The sequence below is a fragment of the Scyliorhinus torazame genome, chromosome 1, assembly GCF_047496885.1.
Source record: "Scyliorhinus torazame isolate Kashiwa2021f chromosome 1, sScyTor2.1, whole genome shotgun sequence".
NCBI lineage: Eukaryota > Metazoa > Chordata > Chondrichthyes > Carcharhiniformes > Scyliorhinidae > Scyliorhinus > Scyliorhinus torazame.
Genome location: NC_092707.1, coordinates 237,878,756 through 237,893,095, shown reverse-complemented (window position 1 = coordinate 237,893,095; position 14,340 = coordinate 237,878,756). Strand labels below are relative to the sequence as shown.

Below are 14,340 nucleotides of genomic sequence, written 5' to 3'. Positions count from 1 at the left end.
CCGGGACCACTGATCGTGCCAGACCCAATCCGGGCCGGCCTTTAAAATGTGATCCTATGAACCCCAGCTGATGGGCTATTATATTCCACGAGCCCCACAGGACGATCAATTAGGTTGTCCCCGAGGGTCTCCTGAGGGTAATTACACCCCATCTGCTGGAGTCCGAAGGTCCTTCTGTCGCTGGATGCAGAGGGGGTCTCCTTCACCACTTTGTCCGTGGTTGTGCTTCTGACAGCTGGGGCTGGGTTGGGGGGCGTGCAGCATGTCGGGGAGTGTTATTTACATGCCGAACGATGGAGGGGTTCTGTTGGAGGTCCATCTCTGACTGTACTGTGCTCTGAAAATATTGAAGATTCTGTATCCATATCTGATGCTGAGCCTTGGCCTAGCTCTCTGGAGAGTTGTGCTCCTTTGCTAACAGATGGTAGGCAGGGGAGCGAGGGACCCATTTATCTGGCTGGGCTACCTCTGGAGCAGCCTCCCTGCCCTTGAGGTAGCCCACATGCTTGCGTATGGTCAGTTCTCTGGTTTTGACTGTATGGGAAACTGGCCCCAGTTTCCACTGGGCACTGTCCCCAAAGTTTTGGACAAAGACTGCGCCCCTTGATTTGAATCCTCTTTCCTGCTTCTGGTGATCATGATACTTCTTCTGGAGGTCTTGTTTCATTTCCACCTTCCCGCCGAGGTTGGGAAATGTCAAACCTACCGGCTCTGGAGCCATCGGACCCATTAGTAGCTTCCCCAGTCATAGCATGTGACGCGGTTCAATAATCAAATAAAAAGCATGCCAGTTTTGTTTCAACTGACCCGATGCTTTACTTTCTCGTGCCCCGTTTAAAGGCTTGCACTTCGAACAGTACCGAAACATTGACTCCAGGAAAGGCCTGACAAAGGCCCCAGTGAAGCCCAGCGCAGACTGGAAGACCAGCATCTCATCTTCCAATTAGGCACGTTGCAGCCTTCCGGACTTAACATTGAGCTCAACAACTTCAGACTTAAGACACCTTCTTCCCATTTCTATTTTGATCAATATACTTTAATTTCATCCATCTAACTGTCCCCCCTCCCACACCCCACTTGGGCCATCTGTCCCCTGTTCCAAGTTGTCCTTTGACACACTGCATACATTTATTCGGAAATTAACACATTCTAATCTCTTTATGTGCCACTATCAGCACCCTTCTTGATCACAGCACCCTTCTTGACTCGCCTTGATCACCCCCATTTATATTCCCTTTGTCTTTCTGCCTACATCTTTGTCAATCTCAACCTTTTTTCAGACAAAGTGTGTTGGAAATCTGGAATTCTCTCTGCTTAAAACACTGTGGATGGTGGACCAAATGGAGCTATCAGGATCTGAGATCATGAGATATTTGTTAGATCAGTAAAAATAGGGAATCAGTTATGAACAGACCCAAAGGCTGAATGGCCCACTCCTATTCCTATGTATTCACATCTGTGACACAAATATGCAATTGCACACCTCTAAATCATTCCTGAATTTGTTGAATTGTTGAGTCCTCACTCGATTAAATACAAACCCTGAGAAACACAGTAAAACACTGAAAGTTTTGTAGTTTCATGATCAGTCCCTGCAGGTATATTTGTCATGCATATTGACAGAAGAGAGTTAATTACTCAACAATTACCTTATTTTTGATGGGGAATTACAGTAAACCATCTACCAGCTTAGTCTAAAGGTTAACATTTCACAACAGTTAAGGTGCAACAGAACAATTGCTTTGATCTGCAGTCGCTGAAAATGGCTAGTAAAATTTATTGTCGTCACACACTAAAAAAAGATTTGACCTCCAGCTGATGAAAATTAATTTGTCTGATTCAATAAAGGAAGAATTCAACTATTGTCATTGATGGCCTCCCTCAACTCAAGAATGCGTATATGGATGACTTATTGGCTGCGATTTAACCAAAACGTTTCTCAATGTGGAAGGGAGGGAGAACTGATGCGAGCTTCCCGACGCTTGGCCCGGCAAGGCCGACACCGCTATAAAACGTTAATTGGTCCATTTAATGAGGCCCCAGAGGCTTCACGCCGCAAAGGATGGTCCCGCTGGCTGATTTTCCGGGACCGCGCTCACCAGCACCCTGCTAACAAGGAAGAGCAGCACTTAAACCGATACTGCACACTCAATCCCACTCAGCTCGCAGCCATGCCGCCGAGAAGACCAGCCTCACGATTCGGGGATGCCGGCCTGAGTAGACTACTGGAAGCGGTCGAGGCCAGGTGGAATACCCTGTTCCCCCGAGGGTCACAGAGGGTAAGCCACAGGGCAGCTACTGGGAGGAAGTGGCAGCGGCAGTCAGTGTGACCTGGAGGACCGGTACCCAGGTTCATAAGAAGGTCAACAACCTCCATGGGTTGCTCGGGTGGGTTTGCACCGGACCCCCGATGCCCCTCCCCGATATCCACCCCCACACTCAACCATCCCCCCATCCCCGCATACTCGCTACCTCTTCCACACAAACCCCATTCCCCCCATACTCCCCCCCAATATGGCCCATCTCTCCAAGCCCCTGCCCCAACCCCCGATCTCTCCCTCACCATGATGAAACACGCATGCAGCTAACAATGCCCTCTCTGTGTTTCCGCAGGAGAAGTTGGCCCACAACGGGAGAGAGCCCAGACAGGTGATGTGTGCTGGACATCAGAGTCCTCACCGCCTATGAGAACAGGCTCTGGAGGTTGTGGAGTGGCCATGGACCGAGCAGTGACGACCATAGAGGCCGGCGCATGGCACAGAGGTGAGGATCCACCGGCCTCCACCCAGATGACCTGTCAAATGTGAGTTGTTAATGCCATACACTGACCCATCCTCCCACAGACTATATGTCCATTCTCCAGCAGGACTTGCAGCCGACGGCGCTGGCCCATCCATGTAGGCACCCCTCCCCGTCACCCCCACCCCCCACACCCCCTCCCCGTCACCCCCCATCTCTCAAGAGAACACCTCAGAGGAGAGCTCCGAGGATGGCATCGTTATCACGGTACAGCTATCATCCCCATCCTCCACCAGCACAGAGGCACACATCTCGGTGGGTGACAGTAGTGGTCAGGCTTCTGGGGCACATTCTGGTGAACAACACACACCTGCTGATGCACAGCAGGGGGGCAGTGGCTGCTCGGTGGCTGACCCTCCCTGACGCTCAGGGGAACAGGGTATCCCGTATGGCCTCTACCGCTTCCAGTAGTCTACCTAGGTCAACATCTCCAAATCGTGGTGCTGGTCGTCTCGGCGGCATGGCTGCGAGCTGTGTGATGTTGGCTGTGCAGGATCGGTTTAAGTACTGCTAAGCCTTGTTAGCGGGGGTCTGGTGAGCGCAATCCCAGCAAATCAGGTGAGCACCACACACCTGCTGATGCACATCAGGCGAGACAGCAGTCGGAGGTCTGCTGGATCCTAGGATCAACTGGGTCCCAGTCTGATGCTGAGCCTCTGGAACAGGCTTACCCAGACCTGCTGCAGATGATAGGGTGTGGTCATGAGATTCAGAGGGGGGTGTCAGCAGCCCTTCAGCAGGCCCATAGCCGATTAGAGGAGTCCCAGAGGTTAAGGGCACAAGAGATGGCACCAGCAATGCATGGCACCGAGGCCAATACTGCTAGGGTGGCGACCGCAGTGGGGAACCTGATGAACAATGTTGGCAGCATGAGTGGAGGTGTTGCTCAGTCAGTGACAGCCATGGCTTCAGTCACTGGGGGTCATGACCCAGTAACAGTTGGACCTTGATGAGGCTCTGCAAGGCATGTCCCAGTCCCAGGTGGGCATAGCTGAGGTGCTGCGGGGTATGTCCTAGTTTCAGGTGGGCATTGCTGAGGCCCTTCAGTGCATGTCCCAGTCGCTGGGGGAGGTGTGCCAGTCACAGGTGGACATTGCCGGGGCGCTCCAGAGTATGTCTCAGTCACTGAGGATCATCGGCAAGGACGTCGACACCATGGTGCAGACATTGGGGAGCAGTCAGGGGTGGCAGAGCCAGATGGCGCAGGGCGCAGATCCCGAGGAGGGGCCTGTGCTGCCTGCAAGTGCAACGGGGCCCAGAGCCCCTAGATGTCCACCAGGGGCATCGAAGGCCAAGGGAAGGGGTAAGCAGCAGGCTTCTTCCACCTCTGATGTGCATCCTTGGGACACAACTAGGCACAGCGGTAGAGCACGGAAGGCTAAGCACATTGAGGATCACTGCAAGGGCCCTGGGGGGGAGAGGGCTAGGGAGTAAGGAGTGGGTAGGGGTGGTGGTGCGCAGGAGAGGATGGGGGGAAGGTCTGGGAAGGGTGATGAAAGTGGGGCGGTACCATTTGGAGAGTGGGGCAGTTGGGCACACTTCTGTACATCATTAAAATCTGTTGGTCTCGACCAATATGCTGCCTCTGGCATTTTCGTCAGCAATGCGGGCCAAGCACCCATTGATGTAGGGCAATTTCATGCCCCAACTCCCCGGTCATGGAGGCCCTGGGCTCCTTCTCACACCGCCCCCTCTCCCCCCCCCCCTGCACACCTCACACATGTGATGGGTGTGAGCGAGCACTCAGTTGACAGGCAGAGGTCAGGGTATGGTATTGAATGAGGAGCATCAGCGCTCAGCTCTCTACAGGTCATCATCATTCCCCTGCGCTCGACTGTGACCCGCTGACAGTACCAACATACCCTGGAGTGATGGTACACAGACTCTGGGAGGGTGGGATTTGGGTTGGGGAGGGCGATGCTGAGGGGGAGGGAGGGGGAAGGCAGAAGGTTGGAGAAAGGGGGCGGGTGAGAAGAGGGAGAATGATGGACAAGGCCACGTCTTATGTGAAGCGGCGAGGATAAGGGCCTCCTGGCCCTCTGGGCTTGTCGGACCTTTGCCACTGCTGCCTGCCATCCGCCGTCCAGTTGCTCCTGTGTGTCCACCCCAGCTCGTCCTGCAGTCCCTTCTGGTCCGGCATCTCCTTATCCTCAGATGTGGCCACATATTCCTCCTCCTCCATCTCAAGCATGTCACCCCGCTACTGTGCCAGGTTGTGGAGGACACAGCAGACCATCACAAAGTGGGCGACCCTTTGGGAAGTGTACTGCAATGCACCACCAGAGTGGTCAAGGTATCGGAACCGCATTTTGTGCAGTCTAATGCACCGCTCAAAGACAGACCTCGCAGCTGCATGGGCCTCATTGTATTAGATCTCCACATTGGTCTCCGGCCTCCGTGCTGGTACCATTAGTCAGGTCTTCAGCGGGACCCCTTATCCCCCATGAGACCACCGGCCATCCTGGAGCAGTCCTCGAAGGGGCCTGGGATGTTTGACGGTCCCAGAATGTAGCTGTCATGCACACTCCCTGGGAAATTTGCACACACGTGCATGATCTTTATGTGGTGGTCACACACAAGTTGGATATTCAGGGAGTGGAACAGCTTGATGTAGGGCACTCCCAGATGGCCCAGTGGGCGCAAGGTGACATGCATGCCATTTATCATCCCAGAGATCTGGGGCATTCCAGCAATGGTGGAGAATTCTGCCCCGAGATCTTGTTGGGCTTGGTCCATGTTAAAGTTTATATTGTTTTCTGCCCGAGTAAACAGGGCATCTGTGACTTCACGGATGCACTTGTGGGCTGTAGCTTGTGAGATGTCACATCCAGTCCATGGGTTGGCATGGTGGACCCACGGGCACTGAGTCACCCATCTCCATCCCAAGCTTAGCCCAGGCCATCAGCGGCCACTCCCTCACCGAAGGCGGCCCACCCCGCCGAGGCTCCCCCACCACCATCCCACCCACCCGCCGAGCACTGGGGGTGCATCCCCAGTGCCCCTAGGATCTTTGTCTGTGAGCAAAGATGGCTACTCACCTTCTTGAGTCCCCAGAGCAGCCCTTCTGCCAGCTTCACATTTTTAAAAAGGAGTACTAATCAGTGCCCGCGTGACCACTTGCTGGGGAGGGGGTTAGATCACGGGAGGCTGTTAGATAGGGGATCGCTCCCGTTAATTGTATGAAGATTGGCCTTAAGTGGTGATTGTTGGTTTCTCACCATGTTACGGAAGGATCCTGATTCACCAATGGGAGAGGGTTAGATCGCAAACAGATCAACGGCTGGCATGGTTCTCGATTTTGACCTCTCCCACGATTTAACGATCTTGTCACGCTCCTGCTTAAGCCGACACCACCATTAAATCGTGCCTACTGTGATATGCTGGTAATGTCACTTACTCCCACCTGGAAAGATCTAGAAACATAAAAATTCAATGTTTCTGTGACCTTTATAGCCACAGGCAGTGCCGTCCTCACCCTGGCGCCTGGCTCCAAGTGGCACAGTTCTGTAACCACTTTCTTGATAAACACTACTTTCCTGAGGCATTGTTCCTGTGTGAGGGAGGTAGAAGAAAGGCTCTTGACGAACTCTTGGTGGGTAGGGCGTTCTGTGGAGGCTCCTCTTCGCCCTTAGAGGAGTTTTCTCTGACTGTAGCTGTTATAACCTGCATAGACCTATGGGGTTGAAGCAATGAGCCTCGTTGAATACATGCTCCCCCGCTGAGTGTCGGGGAGTTGGTGGACACCCTAATAACTAGTACTATAATTGTCAACCAGGTTTGGTACCAACATTGTACATATTATTGTTTCGTAATAAAGCTAGTTTCTCCCCAGCCTCTCACCTTGGACTTGTCTGTGGTCACTAAAGTAGCCTTCGCTCATTTTGCTAGCCATGTTGCAGATTCAGAAGCACTGCAACCACAGCCCCCATATCTCATGCAGAGTTGGACAACCAAATCCTGCTGCCGTGCCTGAACGTACAAAGCAGCTCACCAACGGACCCCCAAATACAATGCACAATACTTCCACAAACTTTGCTTAAGTAAGCAGAAGTCATCCTGACTTGCAAGTTGGTGATTGGTCTTATAAATAATGTTATTTGTGCATCCTGGATGCTGCTGAATGCACGTGTCAGCTGTTAATAGTTAGCACTGGTATTCAGTGAACATGCGCAAATCTGATTAGGAAGTTGAGCATCGGATCAGCTGGATTGGCTGTTTGATGTCATGGTAGGACCTTGTCCGATGTTTCTGATGCAATGATGGCACTTCCTACAAGAGTGCACATCATAGGATGGGGTGCCATGTGGACCATGTCAAAAATGGCTAGAAACACAATAATGCCACTTAGGCCTTTAAAACATGTGTGGCATCAGCACCGTTGGCACTACAGAGTCCAACCTCATGCTTTTCCTTTGTGAAAGGAAATGGTACTTTGAGTCCACTCCAACCTCTGTTTAACTTTATAAATTGTGACCAAATGTCTGCACTTGCGACTAGAAAGATAGGCTGCACGGTAGCACGGTGGTTAGCTCTGTTGCTTCACAGCGCCAGGGTCCCAGGTTCAATTCCCGGCTTCGGTCACTGTCTATGCAGAGTCTGCACGTTCTCCCCGTGTCTGCGTGGGTTTCCTCCAGGTGCTCTGGTTTCCTCCCACAAGTCCCGAAAGACGTGCTATTAGGTAATTTGGACATTCTGAATAAAGGTTATTATTATTAAAAAGCTGTAGATGTTGTTAGATTAGAAAAAGTCAAATGAAAATGAATAAACAATCATGCTAAAACATTGACGCTTCCTCTGAAAAAAGAAGCTGAAGCACTGAAAGTTTTCTGAACCCCCCCTGGGTAATGTTAGCAAGGGCGCACCATCTTTGTTTAGAGAATGATTTACTATCTCTCAACGCAAAGTTGCTCTTTCTGCCCAGGCTTGTTTGTCTGGTGATGCAAAGTCCTCAATCAGTAAATAAGACCCATTGCCATAGCAGGAGCTTCTAAAGTGGTTCCAATCGGGATTAAAATGCTTGCTTACACAGGACTCCTTTTTCTGATTCTGCCATGTTTCGGTAAGTGAAGCTAACATAATAACTGATTTAGATGGTTTTGTGTCAAGCACATTGTGATAAATAAAGCAAACTAAAGCAAAGTCTATTTCTTTGTACAGTAAGAAGCGGTAGACTGGATGATTATGTAAAAACAGAGGGGGCCTGGATCTATTCTGCACATGAATCAACATACCCAACAGTCAGTGTGGAAGAATGTGCAGAAAAATGTAACGTAGAAACCCAATTTCTTTGCAGGTAAATTTTTTGCATTATTGAAAGTAGAAAATGCTGGAAATACTAGCAGACGATTAGTATATGAACAAAGGTGTTAGCTGTGGCTCCGACGCCTGTGAAGCAGATTGTTCTGGGTTAACTTCATTGCTTAGACCTAGGCTGAAACTCCAGTGCAATGCTTAAGGCCGGTACACTGTCAAAGGTGCAGTCTTTCTGATGAGATATTGGACCAATGCCCCATCCTCCTCTCAGGTGGAACAAGGATTCCATGTCACTAATTTTGAAGAGGAACAAGAGATTTCTTCCCAAGTGACCTGACAAATTCCCTTGGCAAACATCACTAAAATGGATCATCTGGCCATTTATTGCTGTTTGCAGAAGCTAGTTTCCACTTCAAAAAGGTAAAACACGAATACAAATCTTTCTTTATGGGAGAAGACAAGTTTGTGTTTAGATTGTAGACCCCTTGCTCGAACTGAGACACTGCAGACTAGTCCACTGTGCATTTCCCACATTTACAGATTTGGGCTTTTGATAACTCAGATTTAAAAGTTCTACAACACATGAAATTTAGATTGGTCACTGGAACGGTGGATAAATGTTACTTAGGCTCTTTGCTCAATGATGTGTTTTCATCCGATAACTTCTAAATTAATGGGTTGCAACTTCAAGCAAAGCCTGATCAGAAAATTTAGTCACTGGTTTCAATTTTCAGAGATTTTTTAATCTCAGAACAAAAGACACAACAATACTAAATTCCACAGGGCTTTCAACTGCTGTCACTGTATTACTTGAAAATGGGTTTTCTGCTAGTTACAACAGCACAGTAGAAAGCACTAAAATGTGGTGTGGTTAAAAGCTGAGTCAAAGACTAAATGACTTGTCAATATAATCTGACTAACTCTTGCCACAACTCTGTAATCATTACTTTGTCTTTTAATGGAGCCACTAAACTACTCATTTAAAACCAGTTAACACTACTTTAAAACAATGGAAATACATTGTCAAATAGGTGCAAAGCAATCAAATGTTGGAGTCATTTCCCATCTTCAAATGTGTTTTGTGGAAAACGGCACTTATTGCTGGTCTAATAAATTTAATTCTGAACTAACAAATATGATTTTGTCTTGTGTATTAATGGTTTAAAATGCATTTTTGACTTTAGCGACAAAGCAGTGTCAATGAAGGAAACTTAAAAAAGCAACTTTATCTGGTTAATAATGTTGGCATCGAATTGTTCAGCCTCCTCTACATCATTGGAAGCAATGCTGATTGAGGCCGATATCAGCCCATCATCCATTAGAAATTTCTCTTCATTTTGAGCAGCAAATCAGGAGAGATGTATAAAGGGCTCTGATCTAATATCGTCCCTTTTACAATATCAACTAAAGTGAAAGTTACTCCTGATGCACTTTATCTTGTAATATTCCTCAATGTATATTTTATTTTCAGAGCTTTCCTCTTCACTCAAAAGAATCAAGAGTGCATCACGACAGCCGATAATAGTCACACGCAATTGATGGTGCGAAGACAAAATGTTGTTTTTTATGAGAAACAAGGTAATTGAAGGTTTCAATTAGTTTCCACTAAAGGATAGGAACAATAATACAGACAATCTTGTTGGTGTTATATCTATTAGAAAGTCAAAAATACCAATACTAATATTGGGTTGTGGTATCTAATTTCAAAAAAAGGTCTAATTGGTCATGGATTTTTGAAGGACTCCGATCAGTGATGTTGAATGCATGTGGATAAATGGACACAGCAGCTTCAAGGTGGAAACATATCCGCAGCTCAATGTTGGCTGAGGTTCAGTGATGGAACTCTGAGTTGGAAGATCATGGGTTCAAATCCTACTTTGGAATCAACAGCACAATGTAGGCTGGCACTCTAGTGCTTTACTGAAGCAGTGCTGCACTGCCGGTGGAGCTGTCTTACAGATGAGTCATTAAAATAATACCCAGTCAATCCTCTCAGCTGGATATAAAAGATCCCAGTGCACTTGCTGTGTAAATTGGTTGCCATGCTTCCCCACATTAGTTCTAAGTGCCGTATAAGGTGCGACTTCCAGGGTACTCCCTGACGGCCGACCTTGCGAGACCATGGCCCGTATCTAACGGCACTTTGAGCCTGAAATGATCCACGAGCTTCCTGGTAGAAATGGCTTTCCAGCCAGCTGATTGACCTGGACCGTGCCCGCATGTCAGCAAAACTCCGGCGAGTGCCTAGCCGATTGGAGGAGTCCCAAAAGCTAAAGGCGCAGGAGATGGCGCCGGCAATGTGTGGCACTCAGCCCGACACTGCTAGGGTGGTGACCGCAGTGGAAAGCCTGGAGCACACGTCAGTGCCATGAGTGTCATGTACAAGGCATGGCTCAGTAAATGCCGACCATAGCTGAGGGTCTCAACAGCATGTCCCAGGGGCATATGTCCCAGACACAGATGGACATTGCCGAGTCACTGTAGAGCATGGTCCCAGATGCAGGTGGACATTGCCGAGGCACTGCAGAGCACATTCCAGTCACTAAGGGACATGTCCCAGGGGCAGGTGAACACTGGCGGGGCACTGCAGAGCATGGCCTAGTCACTGAGGAGTGCATGGGTGGAAGGGAGGCTGGGGGTGGTCAATTGGGGGAGGAAGGTATCGGGGGGGGGGTGGGGGGGGGGGGGCAAGGAGGGTTTGGGGTGAAAGGGGGTATTGGGGTGAAAAGAAAGACTTGGGGAGAGGGGGGTGAGATGACGGATGAAGCCCCGTCCTATGAGAAGGGGGCGAGGATGAGGGCGTCTCTGGCCGTCCGGGCATGCCGGACCCTCACCACCGCCGCTTGTCCTCCTTCCTCAGGCTGCTGTCGGTGGGATCTCCCCAGGCCCGTTCTCCAGCCCTTCTTGGTCCGGGCCCACCCCATCCTCCTCAGAAGAGGCCACATATCCCTTTCCTTCAGCACATCGCCCCACTGCTGTGCCAAGCTGTGGAGGGCATAGCAGACCACCAGAAAGTGGGAGACCCTCTGGAGTCCGATGCACCACTCAGTGACAGCACGGGTGGCAACATGGCCTCGTTATATTGGGTCTCCGCATCAGCCCCCAGCTTCCGCACTGACATAATCAACCAGGAGCTCAACGCATACCGCTTATCCCCCAAGAGATAACTCTGGGACGTGCATGATCTGGAGGTGGTGGTCACACATGAGTTGAACTTTCAGGGAGTGGAACCCCTTCCTGTTAATGAAGGGTGCTGCCTGATGCCCGGTGCACGCAAGGCCATCAATTACTCCTGGACCTGGGATATCTAGGTGATGGCGGAGAATCCTGCTGCCGGGCAACTTGATGGGCTTGGTGTAGCGCACAAAGACTCCGTGAGACGAATAGAGTGAAGTCAATGAGGCTTTATTAAGCGTGTCTGTTCCCCCGCAGCTCGATAGTAGAATGGCCTGCAGGGGAGGACTCCGGCTTCTTATACTCCGCCTTCAGGGCGGAGCTAGAGGTCAACGGCCAACCAGGACCCGGGATCTGTCAGCCAATGACATTAGGGCTTCCAGTCCCACATGACCCCCAATACATACTACCACATTCACCCCTTGTCAAAAATGAACCCGGCGGGGTGATGCTTCGTATGGTGGTAAGGGTTTACAGGGCTGGTCCTGGGAGGAAAACATTCACATGGCAATACAGTATAGTACAATTTTGTCCTGTTTCAACTATTTACAGAAGGTATCGGGAGAAAAGCAAAATGTTCTTGTGAAAAGTCCAGATATTGATTTAGATCGACGCCACGAGTCGGTCGGGCGGTCTGGTCATCCGTGTCGATCGCCTCGGCCCCGGTGGTGGTGGTGGTGCTTGTACCGGTGTTGTCGTCTCCGGGAGCCTTACGGTTTCAGCTTGGGCTTTATTCTTGGTCGGGCCTGAGGGGAGGGGAACCGATCCTCCTGGGAAGGGGGCGGTCGCGGGGTGCGGCGGTGGCAGGAAGGGGGGGGTTGGGTAAATGGTGTCGGGGGTGTGTGTGTGTTGCCGGCGGGCGCCAGGTCCCGCAGGGAGACCGTGTCCTGTCGGCCGTCGGGGTACTCCACGTAAGCGTACTGCGGGTTCGCGTGGAGGAGGTGAACCCTTTCGACCAACGGGTCCGCCTTATGTGCCCGCACATGCTTTCGGAGCAAGATGGGTCCTGGGGCCGCCAGCCAGGTCGGCAGCGACGTTCCAGAGGAGGACCTCCTAGGGAAAACAAGGAGACGCTCATGAGGCGTTTGATTAGTGCTCGTACATAATAGCGACCGGATGGAGTGGAGAGCGTCCGGGAGGACCTCCTGCCACCGTGAAACTGGGAGGTCCCTGGACCGTAGGGCCAGTAGGACGGTCTTCCAGACCGTGCCGTTCTCCCTCTCTACTTGCCCGTTCCCCCGGGGGTTGTAGCTGGTCGTCCTGCTTGAGGCTATGCCCTTGCTGAGCAGGAACTGGCGCAGCTCGTCACTCATGAAAGAGGACCCCCTGTCGCTGTGGACGTATGCGGGGCAACCGAACAGTGTGATGATGATGTTCAGGGCTTTAATGACTGTGGCCGCAGTCATGTCAGAGCAGGGAATGGCGAATGGGAAGCGGGAGTATTCGTCCACCACATTAAGAAAGTATGTGTTGCGGTCGGTGGAGGGGAGGGGCCCTTTGAAATCGAGACTAAGGCGTTCAAAGGGGCGGGAAGCCTTAATCAGGTGCGCACCATCTGGCCTGAAAAAATGCGGTTTGCATTCCGCGCAGATGTGGCAGTCCCTTGTGACTGTACGGACCTCCTCTAAAGAGTATGGGAGATTGCGGGACTTGATAAAGTGGAAAAACCGAGTGATCCCCGGGTGGCAGAGGTCCTCGTGGAGGGTTTGGAGGCGGTTAATTTGTGCGTTGGCACATGTGCCGCGGGATAGGGCATCGGACGGCTCGTTCAGCTTTCCGGGACAATACAAAATCTCGCAGTTGAAGGTGGAGAGCTCGATCCTCCACCTTAAGATCTTGTCGTTTTTGATTTTGCCCCGCAGTGCATTATCGAACATGAAGGCTACCGACCGTTGGTCAGTGAGGAGGGTGAATCTCCTGCCGGCCAGGTAGTGCCTCCAATGTCGCACAGCTTCCACTATGGCTTGGGCTTCCTTTTCCACTGAGGAGTGGCGGATTTCTGAGGCGTGGAGGGTCCGGGAGAAAAAGGCCACGGGTCTGCCCGCTTGGTTAAGGGTGGCCACTAGAGCTACGTCGGAGGCGTCGCTCTCGACCTGGAAGGGGAGGGACTCATCGATGGCGCGCAACGTGGCCTTTGCGATATCCGCTTTGATGCGGCTGAAGGCCTGGCAAGCCTCTGTCGACAGAGGGAAGGTCGTGGTCTGTATTAGGGGGCGGGCCTTGTCTGCGTACTGGGGGACCCACTGGGCGTAGTATGAAAAAAACCCCAGGCAGCGTTTCAGGGCTTTTGGGCAGTGCGGGAGGGGGAATTCCATGAGTGCGCGCATACGTTCGGGGTCAGGGCCTATTATCCCATTGCGCACTACGTAGCCCAGAATGGCTAGCCGATTGGTGCTAAAAACGCACTTGTCCTCGTTGTACGTGAGGTTCAAGGCTTTGGCGGTCTGGAGGAATTTTTGGAGGTTGGCGTCGTGGTCCTGCTGGTCGTGGCCGCAGATGGTTACATTGTCGAGATACGGGAACGTGGCCCGCAACCCATGTTGATCAACCATTCGGTCCATCTCCCGTTGGAAGACCGAGACCCCGTTTGTGACGCCAAATGGGACCCTTAGGAAATGGTATAATCGCCCGTCTGCCTCGAAGGCTGTGTACTTGCGGTCACTTGGGCGGATGGGGAGCTGATGGTAGGCGGACTTGAGGTCCACGGTGGAGAAGACTTTATATTGGGCAATCCGATTGACCATGTCGGATATGCGGGGGAGAGGGTACGCGTCTAGTTGTGTGTACCTGTTGATGGTCTGGCTATAGTCTATGACCATCCTTTGTTTCTCCCCTGTCTTCACGACTACCACCTGCGCTCTCCAGGGACTATTGCTGGCCTGGATTATGCCTTCCTTTAGTAGCCACTGGACTTCGGACCGAATGAAGGTCCGCTCCTGGGCGCTGTACTGTCTGCTCCTAGTGGCAACGGGTTTGCAATCCGGGGTGAGGTTCGCAAACAAGGACGGGGGTTGCACCTTGAGGGTTGCGAGGCCGCAGATAGTGAGTGGGGGTATTGGGCCGCCGAATCTGAACGTAAGGCTCTGTAGATTGCATTGGAAATCTAATCCCAGC

General features: G+C 51.3%; 1 protein-coding gene across 1 annotated transcript in view; it reads left to right on the top strand.

Annotated features, from left to right (window-relative positions):
* Positions 1-7,697: 7,697 nt before the first annotated feature.
* Positions 7,698-14,340, top strand: part of plg (plasminogen) — a 286,792-nt gene continuing 280,149 nt past the window's right edge. Inside the window, exons 1-3 of the mRNA XM_072503655.1 lie at positions 7,698-7,858; positions 7,957-8,092; positions 9,524-9,630. Coding sequence (XP_072359756.1) covers positions 7,813-7,858; positions 7,957-8,092; positions 9,524-9,630 — 289 coding nt within the window. The 5' untranslated portion in view covers positions 7,698-7,812. The remainder of the gene's footprint in view (positions 7,859-7,956; positions 8,093-9,523; positions 9,631-14,340) is intronic.